General features: G+C 39.9%; 1 protein-coding gene across 10 annotated transcripts in view; it reads right to left on the bottom strand.

Moving 5' to 3' along the window:
• FAT3 (FAT atypical cadherin 3) overlaps window positions 1-17,755 on the bottom strand; it is a 419,173-nt gene that overhangs the window by 68,485 nt on the left and 332,933 nt on the right. For all 10 annotated transcript variants that reach the window (XM_065036403.1, XM_065036610.1, XM_065036770.1 and 7 more), the window contains 3 exons: window positions 15,571-15,846; window positions 13,761-13,971; window positions 6,961-11,034 (listed from right to left, as the gene is read on the bottom strand). In XM_065036403.1, coding sequence (XP_064892475.1) covers window positions 6,961-11,034; window positions 13,761-13,971; window positions 15,571-15,846 — 4,561 coding nt within the window. The remainder of the gene's footprint in view (window positions 1-6,960; window positions 11,035-13,760; window positions 13,972-15,570; window positions 15,847-17,755) is intronic.

Below are 17,755 nucleotides of genomic sequence, written 5' to 3'. Positions count from 1 at the left end.
TGGAAACAAAATCCATTTAGCAGAGCTGAAGATGATCTCTTGTTTAGTTCCCCGTAAGGGCAATCAAATTCAAACTGTGAACAATCAATAGTCCTCTCAGGCTGGTACAATTGTCTTTCCACTTAGTCTCGGGAGAGGATGTAATACACTGTAGCTCTTGTTACCAAGACAATTTCATTAGCTGTTGATTATGCAATCAAGGACTGGAAGTGGGTTCTATTAAGGAATCCTCTAATGAAAGCTTTATCATACAGCTGCGCTGCTCTTCTGCTCATTAAAATTCTAGTTTTGAAAAAAGTTTACACGACACAGGAAGACATATTAGTATTAAATAGTCCTAACAAGAGGTCATTTGAGGAGCAGTTGAAAGATAAGCAGTATAATTAAATCAAATGTATCTGTGAGCTGGCGAAAGGAGCGCAGGAGACCAAGCAGAACAGCTTTTTATCTTGCTGCAACACTGACACTGAACCGGGCATCACTACATTGACTGGTGACAAAAGCAGGTTGGGAGAGGGAAAGATTTGGTTCACACTGTCCTCAGGAAACCGTCCTACAGAAACCGAGTGAGGACATGGAAAAAAGCATCACGCTGGTCCCCTGGGTGAACTTTAATTCCGGCTAACTCAATATTAGCTCTTTCTCCACCATATTAAGCCTTCTCCTGTGCTCTCCCATGCAGAAATGCAATCTGAGAACTACTTTCTACGTTTCTCATGCATAAAAGTGGCATAAAGGTATTAAAGGAATGTTTATTCTTTCTTGTAACAGGCTGAAGAATGTCAAGCATGCTGGTGTACTTTTGCTTACAACTTATTCAGGGTCTTAAAATGTGTCACGAGATCTAGTACTTGTGCTGAATGATTGAGTAATAAGTATTTAAAAAATAAAAAACCAAAGCTGAATTTATTTGAGCTGCCTCTGCTGTCAAGCGATTAGGTGTCACTGTTGTTGCTTCTGGTGTCACAATTCTGTCAGTTCCCAGGGATCTTCTTACCAAAAAAAACAAGGCAGAGAAGATCTGAACTTGAAACTGAGCTTAAAACCAAGCAAAAAAGTGTAAAGCACATTTCATACCTCCTTTCTACATCAAAAACCAGAAAAGAGGTCACAGGCTGTAATGTATGCCTTCTTCATGAGCTACCAGTGACAAGATAGACTGGTTTCTATTTAATATGAAAACTAAGTCAGCTGAGACAGGCTGGGTAAATCTTTCTTGTTAGGCATCATCATTTGCGATAGCTGTAACTGTGTCAAAAAAGCACGTTGTAATGAATAAGGTTTCCAGAAAATTAGTCAGATTGGCATTATAATTATAAATGGTCCTCTAATCACACAGAGCACAAAACTGATATACCAAACACAGATATTTTCTGTTGCTAGAAAATCACCTTTTTCGATCACAAAACCAAGTAGATCTCTGTTTTCCCCCTGATTTCTATGACAGTCTGCAATAATCATCAGAGGACTCTGTTAAACCTTGTTTAATCAGTGGTGTGATATAAACACACATTTCTCCTAAATAGGGTTACGCAGTATGTTGATGTGCACTACAGGCCAGATCTGAATACAATTCAAGGCAACAAGAACCTCTTCATTGACTTGAGTCTTAATGTGACTTCAAAGGTAGACCCCTGCTAATTGCCACTAAATTCTCTATTCAGTTAAAAACCTGCATACAAAAGCTTCACTCTCCTTTATAAAAGGCTGTAATCTTGTCATAGTGAGTTTAATGTTGTAAACCATTAATAAAAAAAGGTCTCCAAAATTCTTATTTAGCTCTGCGATACCAATCAGTGCTTTCCTGTATATTAGTCCTTTTGTAAAAGGAAATTATTAACTGTCCTGACCAACTATGAGGCTATACACTCAAGGTATGGGTATCCTACTGCTAAGAAAAGAGGAAAGGTAAAATCTAATTAAAATCAGCTGGTGGCTTTTATGGCTGGCAGTAACACTAGCTTGGAGCAATTTTAAAATCACTGCTGCTTTGTTGTTGATGGAATGGCTTTTAAATCATACATAGGAATTTCTGGAGTATGTATAAAAAAAAGGTCCTTGGGATGCCTTTTCCCCCCCTTTACTCCACTAGAAAGGATCAATTTAAATGACCAAGAAGCCTGTGCAATAATCAGCGAACATGTGTAACAGTTTATCTGCATGCCTTCTATATTAGTGCTACCTTTCATTGTTTTTGCTTCTCAGGACTGGTGATATGCTTTGTTGATGGAAGACAAAGGTGGAAGTCGTACTATAAAGTGTAACAGAAATAATGAGACGTAACCACTAAAATACCATCAAGGAAAGATCCATACAAAAGGAAACACAAAAAAATCCACATTGTGGCCCAGGGAACCATTTTCTAGTACTCATATGTATGTCTTGACACAGATCTCATTCTGCAGTGATTAATTAACTTTTTCACTAATATATGTAAGCAGATTCAGTTTCCTAGGGGTGTTGTAATTAATTAGTTTTTTGCTCTGAATAATGTAGCTTTTCTAAACCGAAGCCTCCTGACTACAAGTATTAATGCATTCTTTAAAATCTTTTGGCAGTTTTCTTATGTTCTACTTTGAATGTCAAAACAGTGAAGTGCCAGCTACAAAAAACACTCCAGTAACTTTTTAGAAAGGCTTTGAGGCTAAAAGAAGCAGCATTATCTTTTATCTTTTGTTACTTGAAGTTTAACTAATGCTCTCCCTCCCTAGTCAGCAAATAGTACAAAGCCAAATCAAGCTCAAGTTTAAGTAAAGAAAGAAAACAGCCAGATACAAATGAAATGCAGAGACACAGTGATCCAAAATAAACAAATCCTGACACACATCATTACTAAAGCACACACAGGGGGAATTCTAACGGCTAAAAGGGAAGTGAAAACTAGAAGCCAACAGTATCAGTTTTCACCGTAATGTCCCAATCCGGGAGGGGGAACTGAATATTTACTAATTTATTTAGTTTCTCTCTTATATTTATGCATTTATTTAGATACTTTCAATTCCCAATTAGAACTTCAGGCATTTACATCACACAAAATCAATAGATTTATCCCTCACCCCCAGTTTAAGATGTTGCATGTTTATTGAGCTGCCAAAATGATAAACCCAATCCTCTTAGCTTTACTATCGTAAAATTGCAGATGCTGTTCTTCAGCCTGCAGCACAAGTCCTCCCCAAATACTGAAACAGAGCTCCAAGATCTCAAATATAAAATAAAAACAAACAAAAAATGTCACTTTGCTCATACTGGGCAATCATAAAATCAACCCAGCAAAAAACCTACTGGGTACAATACCAGTTCTGTCTTCCAAAACACACTGTCCATCTTCTCCGTATTCAGTTGAACCAACGTTAAAGAGTGTTGTCTGTCCTTACATGAACATCATCGTCCTAATTAACATCATCGAGGACCACAAAACCCTTTACTGTACCAAAGTCTTGTCAAATGACATTTTTTTCCTCTGGCTTTTATTAGTTTACCACTGTTAAATCTCAGTAGTATCTGGCTGGATCTGGGCTGGGTAAACATCCTGGCTAAACATCCTAGCTAAACATCAGCAGAGCCCCGATTTTAGCCAAACTGGCTCAAATGATATAGACCATGACCTGAAATGAGCCTTAGAAGAAAACTACTGTGTTCCTATTGATTTTTTTTTCCATTTTCTAATAAGATTTGTATATGGTAGTTTTCCTTTGTGAACATCTCCTGCTGCTATCAAGCTCCAAATAAGGGTAAGTGCAAAATTTTTTCCGCACCATAAAATGCAGATGAAGGTGGATTTGAAAATGGCAACTACTTGCCAGAATGTGTATTTATCCACCAGAATGTGTCTACCACTTTTCAAAGTTGACCAAAAGTATGCAGTAAGTGTTTGCACTTTTCAAAAGAGTGCAAAGGGCTCTTCACTGATCATATCTGACCCAGACTGTTTATTGCTTTCCTCTCTTAAATGACGACACTTTCCATCTATCTTCTGTGTGCTACTTTTCTACAGGTACATTTGCACAAAGCTGGTTTTGGTAGATCCACATGTCATTCTCATAATTTGTCTTCTTCAGCCTTTTTGTCTGTGTCCCACTTTTTCTCAGAGCTTGCTTATCGTATTTGCAGAAGTTTCTTTGGCTCAAAATGCCCCCAGAAAGCCACAGCATTTGAATAATCATCTGGCTAATCTGAGTCCACAAAACAGTCAAGTGCAGTTCCTGAGCTCAACTTCGGGTAAAGTGTGAACAGACTATTTTGCTAGTTAAACGATACTTTAATATGTTTTGACATTTTAATCAAAATAATCTGATTTCTCCTTGTGCATTTCCCAAATTCAAAGGATATATTAAAAGACAGTGGAATTTCTGAGCTCAGACACTTCAGTAATTGTACAGCAGACATTAGACAAAGTTTTGGGCTCTGATATCTAATATTTCAGAAATTAAAATACCAGCAAAATATCTGAGAAATTCTGAACTGTGACAGAAATTAAGGAATGGAATGATCTATAATTTTTGAGTCAGATGTGACAGTTATTATTTAAAAGCCCTTTTATTAGTAAATTAATACCAGAGAGATTTGATGAAAAGCTGGACATGAGCCAGCAATGAGGGCCTGTTGTGACAGGACAAGGGGTGATGGTTTTAAACTAAAGGAGGGGAGGTTTGGGCTAGAAGTAAGGAAGACATTTTTTACAGTGAGGCTGTTGAAACCCTAGCCCAGGTTGCCCAGAGAGGTGGTGGATGCCCCATCCCAGGAGACATCTGGAATATTGTGTCCAGTTCTGGGCCCCTCAGTTCCAGAAGGACAGGGAACTGCTGGAGAGAGTCCAGCACAGGGCAACCAAGATGATGAAGGGAGTGGAGCATCTCCCTTATGAAGAAAGGCTGAGGGAGCTGGGGCTCTTTAGTTTGGAGGAGACTGAGGGGTGACCTCATTAATGTTTATAAATATATAAAGGGTGAGTGCCACGAGGATGGAGCCAGGCTCTTCTCGGTGGCAACCAATGATATGACAAGGGGTAATGGGATCAAGCTGGAACACAAGAGGTTCCGCTTAAATTTGAGAAAAAACTTCTTCTCAGTGAGGGTGACAGACACTGGAACAGGCTGCCCAGGGGGGTTGTGGAGTCTCCTTCTCTGGAGACATTCAAAACCCGCCTGGACATGTTCCTGTGCGACCTCACCTAGGCGTTCCTGCTCCAGCAGGGGGATTGGACTAGATGACCTTTTGAGGTCCCTTCCAATCCCAAACATACTGTGATACTGTGATACTGTGATCCCAGATCAGGTTGGACGGGGCTCTGAGCAACCTGATCTGGGTGAAGATGTCCCAGCTCATTGCAGGGGGGTTGAACTAGATGAGCTTTGACGGTCCCTTCCAACCCAAGCTATTCTGTGATTCTGTGATTGATGGTATGATTATGATATAACTAAAAGCATAATTAATTATGGGAGATGACCAAAAGACTCCAAAAAAAAGAGAAAACTGTACCTTTATCTAATGGTCACGGTGCACTAACATATCTTTATTACAAACATGAAGAGTTTGCATTTCCTACAGCACTTTCTATACCGGGATCCCAAAACTCCTTCGAATACCACAAAATCTCTAGGACGAGGCACTGCTTATTTGCTTTTAGCTGTCTGAAAACTGTGGAAATAGCAGCTCACGCACCTTGCCCAAAGCCTCCAAATCCTGTGCTTTAGCCACAGGATTATTTTTGCCTCTACTTCTAATATCCTACAACACATCACACTATAAGCACATAGTCTTTGCAAACCTTTAAACTGAATCCAGACTTCCAAGTAAACAGTCAGAATGCATTTCTGGCTGCTTTGAAAATGGTGCTACTTCTGATGAGTAACACAGATAATGTATGTCTAAATGGATCATCACACCTTTCCCTACACATGATCCCACAACCACTTCCAATTTGATAACTAATGAAGGAGTAGGATTCTTACCCTCCAGAGCAAAATATACAAGCTGTTATCCAGTTAGTTAAGTCATTTTTGCCCATAGCCTGCTGCTTACATGCAGTTTTCTGTAATCCTAATCCTATCCAGCCAGAAAAATATGAATTTGTCCAACAATCCCATTATTACTATGCAATTAATATTAGCTCTTGGATGGTGAAGGTTGGGGGGGAGTGATAAAGTTGTTCCCTGACAAAATCTATTGGAGAATGCAAGCTGTAGGCAGAAAAATAACTGCAGCATCCCATCACTTGTAAGATACCAGAAAAACAGTCTGAATGTAGGAGAAAAAAATGATAATAAGTATTGCACAGTAAGAAAGAGCAGTGTTACCACACTCTGAAAAATATGTTAGTAATGTAATCAAAATTTCCTTATGCTGTGTACAACAATGCATGGCAGCTAACCAGTCTTTCTAAGTGGTTTTACTATTTCTGTGGCCAGAAATCTGTGCTGATAAGAAATGGCACCCCCGCACTCCTTCCAATGTAAAATTGTTTAATTGCTCTCCCCTCCCTATAAATAGTGGTATTTCAAAGTGTGTCCTGCATGCACTTTCCTATCTCAAAAGGAAAAAATGCTATTTCAAAATATTTTAAATGTTTGGAAATATAAGGATTTTCTCCTTCAGAATAGAAGGTTTTTCTTCCCTTGGCTGAAATGTTGTCACGATGATTTCCAAGCTGACACATCAATTATTATGGGTTGATGGGTCACACTACATTGCATTTAGCAAACCATGAAGCATTAATCTTGTAAATTAGAGAGAGAATAACCTGGACAGATAGACGCACACATACTGCCTCTCTTTTCAGTTTCGCTAGTTGTTGCAAATTCTGTCCAAATTAAAAAAATAAAAATCAAAGAGAGGTGCATTTGTCTGATTCACAGTGATAATTTAGCTGAAACCCTGCTAAACATTCACTTAAAAGTGGACGCATGAGCAGTTCTTCAGCAAAGCTGGTTTTAGGAAGAAAGCATGCAAGTTGTTTCTTACCTGTAATATGGTAGCTAACCTGTCGGTTGACATCAGACGTGTCTTCATCCCAGGTGCTAAGAACAGCCACAACTTCCCCTGGAGGGTCACTCTCCTTCACTGACCCTCTGTACACCTCATGTTCAAAGACGGGTGCGTTATCATTTATATCTGTTACAGTAACCGAGACCAAGGTGGTTGATGACAAGGATAAAGCTTCCCCCAGATCTGAGGCCACCACTGCAAAGGTGAAAGCAGGATCCTTCTCATGGTCCAGATCCTTCAGTGTGCTGATCCAGCCACTGTTGCTGTCAATGGTGAACGCTTCTGTGATCTTCTCCAGCTCTGATTCCACTGCAAGTGTATAGGTGACCTGCCCATTTGCACTTGAGTCTGCATCAACTGCTTTAACTTGCATAAGTTTTGTTCCTATAGGCATCCCTTCCATTATTATAGCATCATAGCTGGCTGTTTCAAACACGGGCTTGTTGTCGTTTACATCCAATACCTTAACCTCCACATCCACAGTCAACGCAATGTCTACTTTGTCTAACTGAATGGTTGCTGCAACTTTGAAGTGAAAAGCAGGATTAGTCTCGTGGTCAAGTCTCTTATCCAGTTTAATGAGCCCTGTGTCTTGCTCTATGATGAAAACTCCATCTTTGTTGTTTTCAGTCAGCTCACCATTAACTGTGCTATACAAAGCACCCTGATTAGGCAAAATATGCAGAATGTCAATGGTACTACCTATGAGGGTGTCTTCTGCTATGGTAAAAGAATACTGGGGTTGAGAAAAGGAAGGTAAAATTGTTTCTGGAGGCAAAACATGGATGTAGACAGGAATGAGGGAATGTTTTACAGGAATGCCACCATCAATTGCTTTGACAAAGAAGGACAGAACGGTGTTTTTCAGCTGGTTAAAGCTACCCTTGGTGACCATCCATCCATTGTCTGGATCTATTTCAAGCAGATCAGCTACAGAAACGGAGGCCTCACTATACAGAGAATAGGTAATTCTGGAATTGGCTCCAGCATCTGGATCTACTGCTTGCACCTGGGTCACCAAGTAACCTTTCCCAACATCTGCTTTGACACTAGCTCTGTATTCGACTGCCATAAACTGGGGAGCGTTGTCATTCTCATCCACTACTATCACTCTCACAGTGCAAAATGTGGTCCTGCCACCTCCATCAAGGGCTCTCAAAAATATACCAATATCACTTTCCAGCGGGTTCTCCCGGTCTAACCTCTCAGTTGTCAGAATCTGTCCATTGCTATCAATCAAAAATCGGTCCTTGGCAAAGTCATTTATTATGGAGTAGCTTATCTGCCCATATACACCTGAATCCCCATCTGTTGCCTTCACGTGGATCACCTTAGTTCCAGGAGTAGCGTTTTCTCTAACCTCCGCAACGTAAACGCTCTGCGAAAAGACGGGGCTGTAGAGGTTGGCCCCGAGGATCTGTATGTGCACCTGAGCGGTGCTGGTGAACAGACCATCTGACACAGAGACATTTAGGCTGTACATGGGCTCCATTCTCTGTTTGCGATGGTTGGAAAGGGTGATAACACCGCTCTTGCTGTCCATGATAAAACTGGTTCGATCATTTCCCGATAGGATGCTGTACTCCAGCCTGTCAAAATCAGAGCTGTCGGCATCAGAGGCTTGGACACAAGTCACAAAATGACCTCGAGGTGCCAGTTCGCTGACATACGATTCATATATTAACTGGTTAAAAACTGGAGGGTTGTCATTCATATCTGTTATGAAGATACTAACAAGAACCTCACTGCTTAGTGGTGGGAACCCATTATCAGTTGCTCTGACTTTCAAGCTGCACTGCTGTATGAGTTCATGGTCCAGCATCCGGGCTGTGAGAATTAGGCCACTGCTGCTGTCTATATGGAAATAGTCTGTGCTGTTAAAGGTGTCCTGGACTATCTGATACTGCACAAGCTTGTTATTGTCAGAGTCAGCATCAAGAGCAACAACCTGCAGTACTGGAGTCCCAATCAAAGATGCTTCAGACAAAGTAGCATTATAAGATGACTGATCAAAAAGTGGAGGATTATCATTCACATCATTAACGATCAGGTCCACAGTGACCTCAGCTCGAGCGCCAGTGAGGGCATCGCTGGCTCGCACCATCAGCTTGAAAAGAGAATTTATTTCATAGTCCAGTGGGCTGATGACACTCAGAACTCCAGTATCAAAGTCAATATTGAACTGGTTGTAGGGATCTCCATCAACAATGATATAAATGATACCCTGGCCTTCTGGGCTGGTTGCGTTTATGCTTAAAATTGGCGTGTGCATTTCTACATCTTCATTCACGGAAGCTGTATAGAAGGGCTTGTCAAACACAGGCATCGCTTTGTTAACAATAGTAATGGGGAGCTCTACCAAAGCAGACAATGAGGGGTTACCGCCATCTTTTGCAAGAATGACAACCAAATACTCTATATTAGATAAATCAGAATTGAAGGCTTCTTTCAAAGTGACGCTGCCAGTTCCCCTATCAATTTCAAAATGTCCATAGTCTTCCTTCAGAAGATAGGACACCTCACCATTTTCATCCTTATCTTTGTCAATAGCTGTCACTCGATATATCAGGGTACCAGGCTCAGCATCGACTTGCACAGCAGCATAGTACGGAAGCCCTACAAACACTGGGGCGTTGTCGTTTATGTCCTCAATGTAAACCCTCACCACCACTCGAGCGACACGAAGATGATCCAGTTCACGGCTTGCTTCCACCACCAACTCGTACAGCTCTTGCTCCTCTCGGTCGAAGGGGATGCCAGTTGTCTGAATGACTCCTGAGGTGGATTTGATTTTAAATTTGTTGCCTGGGTTTAGTATACTGTATTTCAAAGGCTCATTGAGGCGGTTTCCAACAGCATTCACCACAGCGATCTTTGTAATATTGGTGCTGTTTTCTGAGATAGAAGTGGAATAAAAATTTTGTGTGAAATGGAGACCACTATCCATGGCTTCTTTTACCATTATTGTCACCATAGCAGTGCTATAAAACTTCCCATCAGATACTCTTACTATTAGCATATAATGGTCTTTGGAGAGGCTATTGTTTTTAATGGTGAGTACTCCTGTGGTTGAATCAATTAAAAAATGGTCCATATTGCCTTCAATTAGACTGTATGTTAGTTCAGGAGGGATTTCTGAATCGGGGTCTGTAGCCTTGACTTTGAGAACCTCAACACCAATATATGTGGGCAGGAGCAAGACTGTCTCAAACACAGCCTGGCTGAACACTGGTGGGTTGTCATTGACATCAGTTACCTCGACGGTCACTTCAACCGGGCTCTCTGCTGTAAGCTGGGGGTTCCCACTGTCTCTAACATGCACGTGGAAGTGGAAATGGGCTATTGTTTCATGATCTAAATTTGCAATTGTTCTGATTGCACCTGTGCTGGAATCTACCGTGAAATACTTTTTTGCAGTCGATTCAACAATCTGGTAGACAAGCAGAGCATTCTGGTTGCTGTCAGCGTCAGTGGCACGTATCACGAGGGGACTGTTATTCACACTCCGGACTACGCTATTTACAGGAGCGGCTTCGCTTATGCTGCCTAAGTACTGAGAGAAGAGGAAAACTGGTGGGTTATCATTTTCATCAACAATCTGAATGTTCACAGTGGCATTCGATGCCATGCCTGCCATATTTGTTGCCTGTACAACAATCTGATAGAAGGAAGCTCTTTCATAATCAAGGGTCTTTTGACTGGTGATCACTCCAGAATACGGGTTTATAGTGAAGACTCCATCCATATTCCCATCTTTGACCTCATAAACTAATGTGGACTGACTGATTGCAGAGAGAGAGATGACAGAAGTACCAATATCCACATTTTCATTAACCTCTGCTTGGTATTCTTTGAGAGTGAACTTCGGGTGGGAGTTATCTGCCATCGTCACAGATATCCGCACAATTGCTGTTGCAGACAGCGGTGGAGAACCTTGATCGGTCACCTTGACTGACAAAACAAACTGTCCCATTGTGGTTAAGTCTGGCTCCTTCTGTAATGTAATGATGCCTAAAACTGGTTCAATCTTGAATGAGTTTCCTGTATTTCCTAAAACACAAATATGGGAAGCAAGTTAGAAATGAAATACAGCACACTTAATGATAATTAAAATCCAGAGCAATTAGTTGCAATTTGTTAAAAGCAGTTATTGAAACAAAAAAACCTAACCGAAACAAAAAAACACTTCAACAACATAAAATAATTCTAAAAGCCCTTCAAGCCTTCCTTTCTGAAAATCAGGTACTGCAATAGACAGTAGAGGTGTTCAAACCTTCAGAAACTCAGGTGCTTCTATCTGTATCTTGATTCTGAGTATCAACATCTGAGCAAGTGCTGCCTGTACATCACTCCTACTGAAGTAGGAAAAAGCATCCCTAAATTAAGGGAATTAGTCAAATACATGTACACCTAAGGCAAAGAAACTAGATCAGAGGCTAACAAGCCAATTACATGACAAATGGATAACAACTCAGGCTCCTAATTGAAGGGGTTATTAAGCAACTGTAGAGAAGATTACAGTAGCTCAAGCCTCTAAGAACTGAATATAAGAAGGTTAAAGTGGCATTTAGAAAAATAAAACAGAACAAATAGCAAAGAAAAGATATTCAAGTATCTTGTGGCACAAAGGTTTATCAGATGATCTCTGAGGAGGATGAATCCAGATGAATGAGATTTAGCAGAAAATGTCATGAAATGTCTGTTACAACATGAAAGAGGGGATACCACTGACTGCATAAAAGGTGAAAACAGTGAGTTTGGATCAAGGACCTTCTTTGGGTCTTTTTTTCTTTTTAGTGTTTTTGCCAAGCTCTTCTTTAGCAAGATAGATTCAAAACTTTTGATACGTATTCTTACCCTGTAATTAGGGATCACCTTTATTTGGCAATCTCTACTTTGCTGGTTGCTTGAGTGTCTGCCTAAAGTACAGGATGCTGTGTGTGTATATGACAAGTATAAGCATACAGACTCTTTTTCTGAATTTGATTCTAAACACAAACAGCAAGTAATGAGTGAGTTACAGGGATTCCAATCACTATAACATGTTCCTGCTATTGTAATTTACACTTTAAAATCCAGAACTACTTTCAATCTACAGTCAGGCATCCATTCATGAACTGGAGAGAAATATGTCTGAGGCAACTGGTGATAAACAAGAAATTTTCCTTTAATGGTGATTGTTACAGGTGCTGTGCACAGAGCAGTAAATGCGAAAATTGTAGCTGGAATACCAAATACATGGAATCCTAAATGACGAGAACTATTTTTAAGATGTGATTCACTATCTGCTGTAAATTCTGGAGCTTGGAGGCTAATTTAAGCTATGTACTACTCTGCATTCTACTGTATGTAGTTCAATACTGGTAGTGACTTTCTATTTATAGTCATCCTTTCAGATCAGTAAAGTTTACTCCATTAGCTAAAACAAAAACTGTACTATTCACTGAGGAGCTGAGATTCTGCCAGAGCTACAATTTCTCATAAAGATCACGGTATCTGTCACATTTGCAGACACTACAAATACTGCTGCAGTTATTTTGTCAGTGCTTGCTAATACAAATAATTTTTACCCACTGACTGCCTCATGTAATGCCAAAGCTGGTTCTTCTCCTTTAGGAATTTCTTATGAAATTACACAAAAGCTACTTTCTTTAACAATTGCTCTCTTCACGTGTGAGGTGATGTAATTGCCCTGAATGTAAGGGCTGTGAACAGTCTGAACGCCACCACTAATACCAGTTTCCTCAACTGCAGATTTTATGGGTCACAGATACTACAACAGCAGAAGAATGAATTTTGGTGTATATGGGATGGGAACATAAGTGGATGATGAAACTGGGAGCATGTCTGGCTTTCAGTAAATGGAAGTTTGAAGTCTGACACTGCAGGGAGAGCTCTTGATGAAACAGAAACAGGCTGCAATGGAAGAGAGCCTCCAGAAACGAGAAAACCATGCAGACAAAAAAGGACCATCTAATAGCTAAAGCATCCTTTACAATCAACATATTTCTCTGTCTGCACCATGTATGATTCTATTATCACTGTATGGAAGCCATACTCCTACTGTGTCAGGTCGTGCTTTACAGTGTGGTGGCATCTATAGGTGAGTGGGTTGGAGCCCGTAATAGTAATAAAGTGTCAAGAAAAGGCTGGGAACAGTCTTGAAAAACATTGCCCCAATGTAAATATCCAGACCTTAAAAGAAAAAGCTATTTTAATCTGATATCACCATTCCCTCCCTTAGTTTCAAGAGACCTTGTGCCGTTAAAATGCTACGGCTCTGCTGGCAGAAGTTTTTAGCATAGCCCTGGAGTTAATCTCCATGCTCCTCTGATCCAAACACTGGCAAAGATGGCCGGACATACCAGCTGTTGTGGTGTTTGTTTATGGAGGCTCCACTGTGTACTAGACTGAAGCCAGCAAGCCGAAAATGAGTCACTGGCTGTAGCTTTCAATAACTATTGTCTGTGATGGTTCTGAACCAGTGACTTAGAGGTAAAACCTCTGTAACCATCTAGTGAATGTGAATGAGATTCTGTTCTGACAAGCTCAGTGTAATATAGCTTCAAAATAATAATGATAATAATAATAATAACAACAACAACAACAAAACAAGATAAACAAAAACCAAAACCAACAAGGTGTCTCCTTTGCCAAGCTCTACAGGAGAAGGTAGTCATAAGAAGCTGACTTGTGTGTCAAGACAGATCACCATCACAGAACTGCTCTGTGTATGGCATGAATCACGTTGCTACATTTTCAGCCTCTGTCCTAACCTGCTTCAATAGTGTAGATAAGCTCTGAGTTTTCTCCTTTGTCTTTGTCCAAAGCTGTAACCTGCAACACTGCGGATCCAACTGCTGCTGATTCAAACACTGAGGCTTCGTATAATGGGCTGGTAAAGTATGGACTATGATCATTGGAGTCTTCCACATTTATGATGACTCTGGCCAAGTTTCTTCTATAAGGGAATTCTTGATCTCGGACCTATAGAGTAAGTGCATAATACACATCTTGTTATCCATCTAGTAAAACTTCATAAATACTATGCATTTGAGTGCTAACAATACTTTCAGTTCTATTTAATACAAAATAATAAAAAAATCTATTTGCACCAAAGAACAGTCTAAAATAAATCCTTGTGCAAGATGGTAGGTAGCAAAATTAAAGAAACAGGAAGATTTTAAGAAATTTTTTTTCACTTGTGAAAAAATGCATATCAACTAACAATCATGACATGAATTTCTAAAGTGGCAACTACATGACAAATCTGGTTTTACATTTGCAAGAAATACTTTTTTAAACACATGCTAAACGGTCTTGCCTTTGCCCTGCCATTCCCTGCTTTACAGCACGGAGGCAAATACAACTTGCCCATTGCTCTGTCTTTCAAAGAGCTGCAAACAATTTCACCCACTATGATCAGTCATGTCTAGTGCTTGTAGCTGCCAATAGACTTTTTCACCTTTATATATTGGCACATCTTTTTGAAATGATGATACCAATGGTAAGAAGAGTAGGAATTACCTCAAGAAGTGCTGAGCACTCCTAACTGAGGTCTCATTTATCGCACCTCTCTCAACTCCACATAAAATATCTCAGCACTGCTACACCGATAAGCCTGTCAAGACAATCCCCAAATGTTTGGTTCTTAAACAAAGAAAAAAAACCCTATTGTATCACGTGGAGACCAAAACCTAACACCAGGAAATGATATCCATCAGTCATGGCTCTCTGTGATTCAGTTTATATTTATTTCTTAGCCTGTTTGCCAAAGGACTTGCAGCTTGATTCTCTGTGAGCTGAGACCCCACTCAGCTCCTGCTTGCTGAATCTCACAGCAGCTCCCTGATTCCGAGGGTCCCCCACCCAAAGACGGCCCCATAACAAATACATCATGAGTTGTTCCTTCAGAGATCTCTTTTGCAGCAGTCTGAAGTAGCTGAAGAAAATAGCAAAATACAATGTTTAAACTAACACATATTTTTTTTTTATTTTTTTAATTAACCTCCAGTCTGTAATATACATTCGTCACTTGAAAACAGACAGAACTATGTTCTGTAATTTAGGCACAATGAGCAAAAAAAAAGGTAATTATTTTTTTCTGCATACCCAAACATTTGGAAATGTAGATGAAAGCTATTTTGTATATCAACGGTTTATATACTGAAACAAATCCATAGAACTAAACTATAAATGAAACTTTCATTCAGAAAGGCTGTAGTATTCTCTATGAAAAGAAAGCAGTTATCTCCCTGTGAATAACTTCTCAAATAACTTTCAGCCTCACTCAGAAACTCTGAAAATTACCTTGAGTGAGAGGACCAGATGCCAAGAGATTAAATAATTTCCTGTGTGCTCTCCATTGAGACAGAAAATCATATCATATTCTATACAATGAATTCACAATGTTTCCCTAAAAGCCCAAATAAAAAATGTAAAAAAAGAAATACACAGCAGGGCATGCAAGATGAAGTTAATGACTACTTACTGTACTGAGTCTTTTGCTCAGGCAAAGACTAAGGCACATCTGCACCTGAAGCAGCAGTGATTGTGTCCTCAGCCAAGTTAATACTGAATTCTTACCATGACATTAAGGATGTGCTTATCTTGAGCTTCATGGTCTAATCTCTCAGCAGTATAGAGCACCCCAGTGCTGGGATCAATTCTGAATTTTCTCATGCTGACTGTATCGATGCTGCTGTGAATAGTGTAGCTCAACTTATGCTTTTCATCTCTGTCTATAGCTTCAATTTGCAGAATTTCAGTATCAGGCAGGATGTCCTCTGAAATGGTGACGTCGTAACTTGGCTGAGAGAATTCTGGGCCATTATCATTGTTATCCAATACTTTGATAAGAACCTGAAGTTAATTAAAAAAATATGAAGTTATTGAAGTCTAGTTAGATTACTGAATAGGCACCTAGAGAAACATAATTTTACTTTAGATGATGTTATGCTGCTCTATGGTGGGACTCAGAAACATCTAATATCAAATGCTGACTGTCCAGATTGAAATAAATAATAAGGATGTCACTTTGGAGAGAAAATGTACCTAATTAGATGACCTATTCAGAGCCTGACAAAGCAGTCCATATTTTCAGTATCTATAAACTGGATAATCTTTGTACAATGGTAAGAGAAAATATTTTGTTGTCACTTGGAACTGCTCTGCTTACAGACTTCTAGAGCTATTATGGGATTTCCTTCTCCCTTCGCTATTAATAAGGCTATAAAAGAACACTTTTCATGTTACTTAAATCTGCTTTTTATACAACCAAGATCTGACTAAATGCTGTGCTGTTTTCTGCCCCATATGTTGCATTGGGACGTACTAGTAATGTTGAATTGTAACAGCAGTGGAGACATCAAGTTGCCATTACACCTTAGGCTGTGTTAGGAACGATGACGTGATGAGAAGCCCAGACCATCCAGATCAATACGTACCACCCAGGACAGGTAATCTCAGGGAATTCATGACAGAGAAGGATTATTCCTATGGTTTCATCCTTGCTCTTCCTTTTACCAGTGATGTTTGTCTTTATTGCCAACTAATTCACTTTCCCCTCGAACACCTACTTTCCTCCTTTCTGTTGCAGTTTATGAACGGTAGGACTGCTGCTAAAAATATGACTGACTGCTGTGCCGTTTGCCTCAAGTCTGTCTTTAACACCTTTGTATTGACCCCCAAGGAAATTTGGAGAGAGGGAAGCCAGCCAGGATGCTGCTGTTGCTGCCTATGACACCCATTTCTATATGTCACAAACTGCCCCTGGTAATAAGAATCACTATTTTCCAAGCTTTGTCTTTGGGCGGTTACGTGACTATGCAATGTTCCGCATGTGTGGGTCCGATGAGGTCTTGTGGTTTTCACCACAGGAGGAGTCACTCTCTGGAGAAAATTTGCTTTCCAGTCTTCATATGCTATGGCTTATGTTGGGCAGCATGGCAGCAAAGCCCTTGACAAACTACGTAATACCGAAAGATGAAATGCAAAGAGTTGCCTCTTTTTCAGTACTGGAAACAAAAAACATCCTTTGCAGAATACGCCTGTGAAAGCACATGCCTAATTTTACAGTGTGTGAAATGGAACAATCTTTTTATTCAAAGGCTTTGAAGTAAGAAATGGCCCAATGAACGACATGGGAAATGCCATGCACAGGACTCTTCCCTAAGACTGGGAGACTTGACCCATCCCTCACAATATTTTCTTTGTTGTTCTGAAAAACACTTTTTTAAGCAAATATTTTATTACTTTACTTGATCAATTCCTGTTCATCCATACTTTCTTAACAGCTACATTTTTCCTGCAATATTGCACAAACAGATGTTGGCCTCAGAGAGAAATGAAACTTTAGATTTCCATGATATTTGGAAGGGTTTGCAGAACACATTACCAGAAGGAATATGAGCAATTGTAAGCGGCAGTCATAATGAACTAGCCTGGGAACTGTTTAAAAGACAGCTGAAATAAAATATTCTGTAAGTTAAATGGCATAGGACTTCAACTGCGCCTTCCATGCAATTTAATTTTCACCAGATTATAGTACACCAGAGTGAAGTAGGGAGAAATGTATATTAAGTTATGCTTCAGTCTTGGACAGATAGCAATAAAACTGGGGCAAAATATACACTGCTGGGGTTGGAATAATGATGACGAGTTACTTAGCTTTTTATATTTTTACTGTTGCTATACAAGATGCGTTTCTGATCGACAGAATAAAAATAAGGCCAAACCCACGTCTGAAAAATACGTGAAGAAATTAGTCGTA

Source organism: Columba livia, chromosome 1 (assembly GCF_036013475.1).
Source record: "Columba livia isolate bColLiv1 breed racing homer chromosome 1, bColLiv1.pat.W.v2, whole genome shotgun sequence".
Taxonomy (NCBI): domain Eukaryota; kingdom Metazoa; phylum Chordata; class Aves; order Columbiformes; family Columbidae; genus Columba; species Columba livia.
This window is presented reverse-complemented; position numbering and strand designations above follow the sequence as displayed.